Source organism: Notothenia rossii (genome assembly GCF_949606895.1).
Source record: "Notothenia rossii genome assembly, chromosome: 6".
NCBI classification, from domain to species: domain Eukaryota; kingdom Metazoa; phylum Chordata; class Actinopteri; order Perciformes; family Nototheniidae; genus Notothenia; species Notothenia rossii.
In genome coordinates this window covers 18,293,385-18,304,237 of record NC_136909.1, presented here as the reverse complement: position 1 = coordinate 18,304,237, position 10,853 = coordinate 18,293,385, and the positions used below count along the sequence as shown (strand labels likewise).

General features: G+C 40.4%; 1 protein-coding gene across 1 annotated transcript in view; it reads right to left on the bottom strand.

Annotated features, from left to right (window-relative positions):
- The window catches only part of trpm6 (transient receptor potential cation channel, subfamily M, member 6), a 20,434-nt gene extending 11,545 nt beyond the window's left edge, over positions 1–8,889 (bottom strand). The window contains 17 exon segments of the mRNA XM_079689853.1: positions 903–1,131; positions 1,443–1,714; positions 2,146–2,271; positions 2,397–2,531; positions 2,831–2,884; positions 3,607–3,741; positions 3,839–3,939; positions 4,532–4,604; positions 4,693–4,816; positions 5,655–5,829; positions 5,926–6,097; positions 6,228–6,352; positions 7,109–7,322; positions 7,618–7,807; positions 8,311–8,349; positions 8,581–8,660; positions 8,787–8,889. Coding sequence (XP_079545979.1) covers positions 903–1,131; positions 1,443–1,714; positions 2,146–2,271; positions 2,397–2,531; positions 2,831–2,884; positions 3,607–3,741; positions 3,839–3,939; positions 4,532–4,604; positions 4,693–4,816; positions 5,655–5,829; positions 5,926–6,097; positions 6,228–6,352; positions 7,109–7,322; positions 7,618–7,807; positions 8,311–8,349; positions 8,581–8,660; positions 8,787–8,804 — 2,262 coding nt within the window. The 5' untranslated portion in view covers positions 8,805–8,889.
- Between the last annotated feature and the right edge of the window lie 1,964 nt (positions 8,890–10,853).

Below are 10,853 nucleotides of genomic sequence, written 5' to 3'. Positions count from 1 at the left end.
AAAAACAGGGCTGCAACGGAGCTGATTATTATTTGAATTGTTATGACGTCAGAAAAGGGGTGCTCCGCCTATATGGGCAACTCTCCACCTATCAGGGGAATGAGAGACCGCTTGAAAGCGCTGGAGACGCTGTAGTACATATGCCAGGCCTGTAAGTGGCGCTGTAGTCTGCCACCAAAGCAGAATCAGCCCTTGCAAAAACAGGGCTGGAAAAGAGCAAATAGAGCTAAATGAGGCATGGCTAAAATGCATGATCTGTTTGGTATTTAGAAAAAAAAACTTCACAGACATGTTTGATATAGGTATAAAACATGGGCTGGTGCCCGCTCAATTTGATATATCGATTTTCTTTCCACAATATACAATACAATATACAGTATATTTCAAATATAGTATGATAGGTCCACTTTAAGTCAAGTTTTATACCAGTCTGCCTATCTGTCAGCAAATTACATAAAAATGACTGGCAAGATGTTTATGGAACTAGGCAGAAGGGTGACGCATGGACTGAGTAAGAACCCTTGACATTTAGGAAAGGATCTGAATCACAGGGCTTTAACAAACTGAGTTTCACTTCTGTTAACTTTGAGAGAAAGGGCAATTGTGCTGCATTTCAATATTGGGGAATGTAGTTTCTTACTGGGAAAAATGTATCTGAATGCCCGCTCAATTTGATACATCGATTTTCTTTCCAAATGTCCAAGGTCATAAATACACAGAACAACCACTTCCAAACTCAGGGAAACAGGGCCATCAAGAAGCACTTGAATGCAGCATTTGCCTTTGTTGGAGGACTGCGCTCTCCAAAAACCATTCTATGAATTAAGTATTCATTTGTCTTTTACTGTGATACAAATACATCATAGACTAAGACAAGGATGAAATCTGTCAACTCTATGTACCTTCACAAAGGAGTTTTTCCTCATGTTGAGCGGACCGGTCCAGAGGTCTGTGAGCAGCGTCTGAGTGCAGGAGTGTGAGACGAATGGTCTGTGACATGAGGAGACAGCCATCTGCAGACAGGTGAAGTGGCTCCATGCCTCCATCTCTGAAGTCAACAGCTTCATGGCCATCTGCTCGTTCTGACGAAACGCACAGTCTAACATGTCCACCGCCAGCTGACCAAACTCACTAAGACACAGAGACAGGAGGCACATGCAATGATGTGCATGTTTTTATACAAACAATTGCAATATGTGCATAATATAAAAAAACTATTATATTTATAATCATCAGAAGATTAACCCGCCAATACTACTGGTAAATTCAAGACGCAAGAACTTGAAATGCACCGAATCACACTACACAATCAAATACTGAGAAAAGGTGGACATTATTGATTGGGTTTTTTTTTTTATCATGTTACGACACATCTTTATTTGGTTGCAACTGTCCCCATAGATTGTCTACTGACACAGACAGAAAAACCCACACTGACTCACAGAGAGTATTTCTTAAATCGCTCTGAGATGTTGTCGTCCATACTTCCCTGCCTCGCCTCAAAGCCCATGGAGCGGTAAAGCTTACAGGCCACTGTAGCGCGGGCCAGCGCTTCCTCGCCGTGCTGCCACAGGAACAGCGCCATCTGCTGGCGCTGATGAAACACAGCCCATACGAACACGTCGTTGAAGTTGAAGGCTATCAGCAGTGGAGCATTAACAAGGCCCGGGATCGAGTTGACCTCTCGACTGTTCCCCGTTGAAAAATCCTGCTCCTACATGGAAAATTCGAGGTATCCACAAATCAAAACATAAGGGAATGTGAAAAAGAAGGAGAAATGTTGTAGGGAAATACAAAAGAGTAAAGAGAGTGAGACAGAAAGGCAAAAAAATGTATGATATAACATAAGGCCGCATTAGATAACCAAAAGGTGCTTTCTAGAAACAATATGATTGCTTAACAAACAATGAATTATACAGGTGCAGATACTTAATCCAATAACATTACAGCCTTGTAGCCTAAGAGAATCTGTAAACGTGCATAACATCCATGCCTGTCAAAAATATCATGATGATATGTTTTTATACAATTTGACATTTGTGTCTTAATTAGCATGTTAGTGATTGATTTGGCCATGTTTTTGGGGTCCCAGTGACATTGACCTTTGGCCATCAATTCAATTCCTCCATGATATTCCCCACCAACCTTGAGTTTGTATGGCTGAGCTGTTCTGAAAAAGTGCAGGTCCTGGACGGTCCTGCCCTTGGTAGAGATCTGTGGTAATCCCCGTCTCTGTCTAGAAAGGGGGGCGGAACTGCCCTGTCTGCCCTCCTATACACAAACACAGAAACAACAATGAGGAGATTTGTACAAAAGGTCAATCGCAATTAATAATCCCAAGACAGGAACCAAGTCAAAGCATTTTTGAAAAAAGAGCTCTATTAATCAGGGCTCACTTTATCCTGCAGGCGGCTGTAGGCAGCTCTGAAGTGTTTGCGTGTGTAGGTGCTGCGGTACGCTCCTCCTATTAGGTACTCGATCACCAGGCCCATGTCAATGAGAGAGAGACGGTAACCTATGGGAAGAGAAGTCTACTCACATACACAAACACAACACACACACACAAACACACACACACACACACACACACACACACACACACACACACACACACACACACACACACACACACACACACACACACACACACACACACACACAGACAGAGATGAGATTAAAGGCATAATGTAGATATGGTTGCCATGGTACACTTAGAAAGAAATAATAACATAAATGCAGCTGATATTGGTGAAATGGCTGAGAATGTCTGAGTAAACAGTGCTTTCTTTATTTTAATATGTATATGATTTAATACGTTCTCATTACTCACCTTCGTGGCATCTTCAACAAGGTGATGCAAGAAACAGTCGGTCTGCCCCTGTGGCTGCGGAAAAAAACGACTATTATTATTCAGGAGAAACAAACAAATAAACGGAAAATATCAACAACCAGAGATCTACTGGTTACTTGTTAACACCGTTGCATATTGCATACACAGAAGCAGTCCTGGGATCCTTAGCTTGTTTCTTAAGGGGGACTTATTATCCCAGAGTTATGAATAAATAAACAGGCTTTAATACACAAAAGAGAAAGGCAGTGCGGAGAAAGCCAAGACTGAGTGTAATGATGACAAAAAGCCTTGTGATCTCAAATGCATCCCAGAACAACAACTGGGAAAGTACCCTGAGTGCAGTTGACCAGGGTACGCAGAGAATACTTCTCCAAAACACTTACAAAGTATTATTTTGATTTCAATCACAGCGACAGTTATGGTATTTTTGCTTCAAGAGTCACAAATAAAATAACTGCATTTCTTGTTTGTGAAGCAAAGTGCGAGCTAAGGGAAAACATCCAGTAAATAAAATGACAAGACAAACAAAAGTACCATGGGGTGAAAGTGTATTCTAAAACAAATACTGTTCATTCTTTTGATTTCAGTAAATGTTGTTTAACTTTACATTTCCACTGAGATATGTAAATAAAACATTGTGACAATAATGGAGAGTCGAGTAGATAACATATATCAGAAACCGAATTCAGTATATTGGCAAGTAGGCCTTTACATCTAGTCATTTTCTTTGGTGTAAATATAGATATTATAATAACCATGTTATAGAGCTCCTCGAGGCGATCCACGGTAAGGAAGCGGCTCATAGTCATGCCGTTGTCGATCAGCAGTTTGACAAAACTGACCCGGTCCATCACCAGAGCATCCAGCATGGCCTGCTCCAAGGAACCCACCTAAATCCAGCATACAGTTATTAGATTTAAAATATGAAGATGATATAATATATTATAAAAGCACAGATACATTAGTGATTCGCAGAGCCAGTCTTACCGGCCAATGCTGTCCGTACACTAGAACTTCCTTCTGTGCGACGTCAGCCCGGTCCCAGGCCAGAGCCATGCTCAGCTGCTCTGCAGGGCTTGCCTTGGTGCCTGTCCATCACGCCGAACAAAAAGAATACAACAGAACGCTTATCTGTTAAAATATTGTGCATATCACCTGATTGCACTTATACTGTTACTGTAAGTATATGTTATTAAGTAATGGACAGACCATGTATTTCTAGTTTCTATATATGTTTTGAGTAAGGGGCAAGAAACAAAAGATGTATCCTCTCCCTGCTCCTTTTTCGGTCATGGGATGTGTAAATGGAGATTCAGTTTTGAATTGTGAATTGCTGTATTTCTCCTTTTTTTCCCTTGAGTTGTGCATTTTTATGAGCCAAATACATTTCACGAAAACATCAAATGAAATAAAATATCGCTGCATACTTACCCTAACTAACTTTCTCAACGCTGACCTTTTTATTTGAGAAAAATCCCAGGTCTAACATAATGATTGTAGTTCGATTCAAGTGCACCATACAGTCTAATGGGCGATTCGGCCTGCAAATTAACAGACCTTGTACAAATAAACCTATAAAGAATGCTTTGATTGTTACACCTTTGGTTTTCCAGCTATAACATGTCAAAAGTATGTGGTGAAAATGTCTATTGTCACAATAAAAAGGAGAAATATAAGTACCCTTGAGACTGGTTGTCAAAATGGCTGCATCGGCTAGAGCATGGTCGTCTGACTCTGAGTCAAAGATGGTTATCTGTTGTTTAAAAACAACAACATATTGAGTTCATGGGAGTAGTGCATGTATGAATCACAATATTTGACTTTTTGTATGTTACACTTACAGACTGTCTGTGATCCATACACTGCAGGAGGAGAGTGTAGAGCTGAGAGGCTTCTGCCATCTCGACTCTAAACACGTCTCCAATCCTCAAAAGGAAGTCCTCTTTGATGTCAGCATCCAACTGCCTGATAAATGCAGTAAAAGTTATATTTGTGACATGTCTACTCAATTATGCTTCTCACTCACTTGAGACATTTTGGGACAGCAATGTCCCAATTGAAACATATTTATCTGCTATCTCGACACTCTAATACTTCAGACATTTTTTAAACGCGTCTGAATGTTGTTGCCACCTATTGACATATCCAGGACTGTAATAAAAAACAATAATGAAAAAAATGAAAATTCCCCCTAGCATTTGGCATACAGAAATATATATCTATGGTCTGGGTTCTAACATATCTGGACATATCGTATCTAGAAGTATCGACAGCCCGGGTACATGGGGCAAATGAGTCAACAATAGAGATGTGGACTTCGCTCATTGTGAACCTCAAGAGCATATTAGGATAACTATCTAATGGGGATGGTGATCTGGATGGGTGGGGGGTGGGTGGGTGGGTTAGGGACGTCACTGGGTTTTGTTTATTTCTTTAGTTTTGTGCTGTTTTTGTACAGTATTGCATTTTATGTTATTGATTGTACCATTTGTTTAATAAATTAAAAAATGTGATCACAAAAAATATATATATATCTATATCTATTTTTGGCATTTTTTACACAAACTGGCATTGACCTCATTAACATTATTAAAATGAATGAATATCTGGTTGCAAAAAGTCGATTAAATAACTAACTGAAATTTTGGTCCTCTCAAGACATCGTAGCAGCTTTTTTTTAAACAGTCACCCAGGTTAAACAGCGGCTATGTAGAAACATTATCAAAGTCAACATTAATGTTACACTTTTAGGTAGATCCATTAGACATACTAACTGTAGATTTAGTGATCAAAGCATGCATACCTGTCATTAGCAGTCTGCTTGTGCAAAAAGGCGAGCAGGTCAGCTGCCCTGCCCGACCCCTCGAACACAAACACTGGCACAGGGGGGACATTGCTAACATAGTCCAACACTGTGGACACAATGGCAGGGCCTCCCTCCACCACCACACACACCACAGGCACTCCTTGGTTCAGCCCTACAAAGAAGATGGAGGAGAGGGTGAGATAACATCAGTCACATCAAACTCCTGAGCTTTTCTTTCTTTACATGTACATTACACACACTGACTCACGAGGGTGTATCTTCTGTAGTTGTATGTGTTTCTCCAGCTTCCTCCTGAGGCCTTGATGGCAGCCATGTTTTCCCAGCGTCCCATCGTCCACCAACAGAAAGTGGGAGTGGAACCCATTAAGACAGGCTCTCTTGGTCAACGGGTTGCCCAGGGGCTGGTAGGGCCTGAATACCTAAACCGTGTCGAGAGAAAGTCACATCCAGAGCCCACCAGGAGTCACTCATAGTGACACAAAGCACTGGGATACGTTACCAATATTGACACATGTTGTTGATAAAGTGATGTACGTATTTAGTTCTCACATCTCTGCCTACAAGGTCTGAGTTGTTGTGAATGACTCCCCATGGTGTGATGCCGACTGTGTTTCTCTTCCTCAGGTTGTGGCCCCCAAATGTTTTCACAGCCTCGCCCACATACTTGGACACACCTGTGCAAAGAGCAGCTGAATGAACAGTAAATACACAATTCCACGGTATAAACCAGGAAAAGCATTATTCAAACCATTTTGCTGCTGCTTAACATTCATGTTTCTAAATATGCAACTGCAAACACATGGACAAAACACACATCTACACCCCACAGTTCAGACCCAGGGACATTGAGAATGAATGGACTGAAATCCTTACAAATGAAGAGGCCTGAGTTTACACAGGCCAAGAGAATGATCAGGAATTACACTCATATGTACAGAAAGGTACATGGCACGCAGTTCAAAATTGAACCCTTTGCAAACATTATACAGGCATGATGCAACATGGGGCTTTTTAACCGTTTCACACCAGACCCAACACTGATAAGATGATACTTGTTATGATATTAAAGGGATAGTTATTGTTTAAAGTGCAGTCGTAGAAAATACTTATCCATTCTCAGTGTATGACCTACAGAAGATGGTTGCTGTCAGGCCCCCAGTTTGTAGAAGCAGACCAGAGTTATAGCACAGAAGCTAAGCAATGTGCTGCTGTGTACAAGGGTAGTAGCAAATGTAATTTGTCCACCTTTAAGAAACACCCACCTCGAACAATCTAAATCATTTTGTACCTCATACAACTCACTTCAAACTATCCATCTACCCCTTTAAACTGCCATGCTTGTGAGTGTATATTTGATAACAGTGCAAGTTGTGTTCATAGTGATACAGGATATCCCACACACAGATCTTACAACCATCTTTAACACCTGCCTGTGTTAATGCCATCAGTGAGTATCCATGCCCCGGTGCTGATTGCAGCGGTGATCAGCCCTTTGCTGAAGGCCTGCTTGACTTTAAGAGGCAGGGTGAAGTTTTCTGACCCCCCCTGCACAGTCAGGAGCAGCTTGGGTCTCTCCATCTGCCACTCCCTCAGCATCAGCTGCAGCAGCACCTCTGGCTTGGAGTCCACAGCCACACGGACATACTGCACAGGAAACATTTGAAACTTTTTTTCGTCTTTTCTCAAGTGCTGCTAGTGTGACTGTTTTGTGTAGCAGACACTATCTTAGATCATAGCAAGCCAAAGCCTGTTTAGACAACAAACATAAGCCAATTGTGTGTATATTCAGTCTCTAAAAAGCATTTACCTTCACTTTTGTAGTATTCTCTTATAGATAAAGGGAGTTAAGTTATATAAATGTGGTGTCGTAATTGAGGAAAGAATCTTTTTTTCTTTGCCCCAGAAAACCATGTTGTGTACAGTTATTAGACGCACAGACCTTGGCCCTGCAGACACGTGTGGCAGTGTCCTGGAAGTCTACGGTCCCATAGGCATTGGTGGGACTGGCTTTGGTGTGTTGCTCCATGGACCAGTCCTCTACCAGGTCCTGTCCTGGCCCAGGATAGAGGGATATGGGGGGAAGGGACTCTCGCCAAGAGTGCTCTCCCATCAGGCGGCCACAACAACATCTGGCCAATGACAGATTGTGTAATTGAGCATAGCGGGCGGTGGAGGAATTCAGAGTCATTTATACTGTTCTGTCTACACAACATTCACTCATTTTAACTATCAAAAGCAGGTACTTGCTTGTAAAGCACCCCAAATTAAAAAGGTATGGTTGGTCAAATTCACAGACACCTGACAATCATGCACCTGACCTATTTAAGCCCGGCCACATTTATTCCTCCCCCTTTCCTTTATATGGTATGGAAACACAATACAATACCTTACTATTCCCTTGACACTAAGTTTTATTCTAAGTATGTGATGTCATTCAAACTAAGACATAGAAGAAATAATAAGAAAATAGAGGAAAAAGGGAAAATTATCAAATAAAGGGTGTGGGAAAAAGAGACGCATTAATAGAAAACAGCTTCATTGGAAAAGGGGGTGGGGCAGAGGAGGGAAATGCAGTGGGTTTTCAGATGGTATGAGCACACACATAAATAAACACAGAATTATTTGATTATACCTGATCAAGTTTTGGCATACTTGACATACGGGAATACATCTGTAAGAAACAGGAAATAACACATTATCAAAGAATCCACATGGTCTCTATTCCTGGAAGTAAAAGGCTGGGTGCCAAATAGTTTTGCTCTCAAAAATGTGTTTCCAAGCACTGGCGTTTGTATCATACTATGTACTTACTACTTACTAACACAGATTTATTTCTTCTGAGAATCGTAAAAACTTGTACTTTAAACACCTTCTTGGAAGATTATCAATGCAATCTGTTTACCTATGCAGGTCCCAAGATGAAGGGATAAACTTCACACACTCTCTCTTGAAGAAGGTCTCCTCAATCCATGACTTTCGTGACTGGAATAAGAAGAGAAAGTATTTACTTACAGTACACAGATCCTGGAGCAGCTTATCTTATAACGGCAAACTCATCCTCCAGCAAGAAAAAAACACTATTCCTGAACAACAATAACAATCGGTGACCTTCTCAGTGAAGCTCATTTCAGTGCCGGCAGCAGACTACATGCCGGACCCACAGGGAACTAACTGCAGGTCCCTCCCCTCCCGTCTTAGAAACCCGAACTGCACTCTTGAAAACACTGACGGGATGTGACATATAACAATCAACCTCTCATTCAATTTCACAGCAGTCTTTGCTTCATGCTACGCTTGGTCTCCCAAGATCTGTGCTGCCCCTGTAGTCCGTTTCCCAGACATGTTTAACAATGGCCTTACTGACTAGAGAATTGTTGGTAGGAAACATACACACATCCCCTTCCTGAGATTAGTACACATGGCCGGAAGATGTGTGCAGCCTCCCTGGGTCGACTGTGTAAACACTAAACAGGGGCCTGATGTGTAGCCGCTTTAACTCGCATTGTTGTTAAAATAAATATTATTCTAAGAGACAATAAACTAGTTTACCATTTGCATAAATCAACTTAAGCAAGATTGTGTGCTCTGTACGGGAACTTATGCATATCCATATAGTTAGTTATGTAATATTATTTATACAAAAAGAGGATGTATCTTTTGGCTTGATGATTTGATTGCACAAAACTTATAATCATAAAACCTTATGCTATGAAATGTATGACATGATTTATAATGAATAGGCAAATAATGTTCAGAGCTAAAACTAAATTACTGTCACAGTGTGTACAAAGGGGCGTTTCAGTATATGTATGCAAAGGGATGTTTGTAAGTGTACTGTACAAAAAGCTTAAGAGACATATGAATAAATACGTAAATATATAGAAAGGAAAGGAACTAAAGGAGATGTTTTTTCTATTGTTGGGCTTAAATGACCAAATATTGCTGATGTACATTTAGGAATGAGTAACTCACTTATGGTTATCAGAAGAATGGTTAATAGAGCTGTTTAATGGTTTTATTTTCTATTTGTTATAATTTCTAGAGGAAGCTTAAATGGGTAGGAATGTAGGGTATGTAGGATTTGCCTTTGCCTTATTAGTACATTACATTTTAATGTGAGTGATGCCTGAATAAAGATACTTCTTCTGCTAGAGATTTAAGGCCATACACGTGTTAATATTAAAGTGTTAACATAATAAAAGAGGTCGCCAAACGTGAGACAGCATAAACCTTAAGTAATACTTTTTAAATGAACAATACTAACACAATTGTCATAAGAAACATCATTACAACTCTGTTGTTAACTAACTCTTAATTACTTTTGTTGTTTTATTCCATAGCCTACCATGCAGACATTATTATCTGCTAGTAACTGGCAACATCAAATGGCAATTTTACATAAACGCACAATATTTTGCTCTGACATTTTCTTGAACTATATAGTTTCACAGAATCTAAATACATTTAAGTATCATTAGCCTAGCTTAACTTTTACTACGTTAATGTCAATCTCCAATTAAAGGTCTTTACTGAATTATATAGCTTTACATGTAAACCTACGCTGTAGAAATAAATTATCTAAAGTTTATGCTGGAGACAAAAAGCAAATTGGTTTTACAAAGCTACATGACATTAAGTTCCTTAAAATCACAATGGACCGTTGCTAACATGCTATTTGCTAACGCCAGCGACTAATAAGTAGCGTTTAATAAATAGTTTTATAACTGTCATAAATGACTATAGCTGAGCTGTTTTTCAACTTTAAACAAGCTGGCATCTTCAGTGGGTATAAGTTAAAGTTATAACTTACCATCGCAGTACACACAGTGGGAAACGCGTCTCATGTATGAGTGTATCTTCAAATCCCACCACTTTATTATTATTTCCCTGACAAGGACTGAGTGGCCTTTTATCAGCCGCGGCCGCGGGTCCAAAGGGCATGGAGAGCCTGTCTAAGGAGTTCATGACCTCCTCCTTCAAACACATGCAGGACTCCTTCAAAAAACTGTGGAGCGACCATTGTGTCCTTCATCCTGCTCATGTCTCATTCATGGGATGTAATGGGTGAAAGCAGGCAAAAAGGAAGCATACAAATTGACATTCAACTCATATGTTTTTGTCAGCGCCCTCTCAGGTAGCCACACACTTAGTAAACTGGAGTCGCATCAGCAGCAG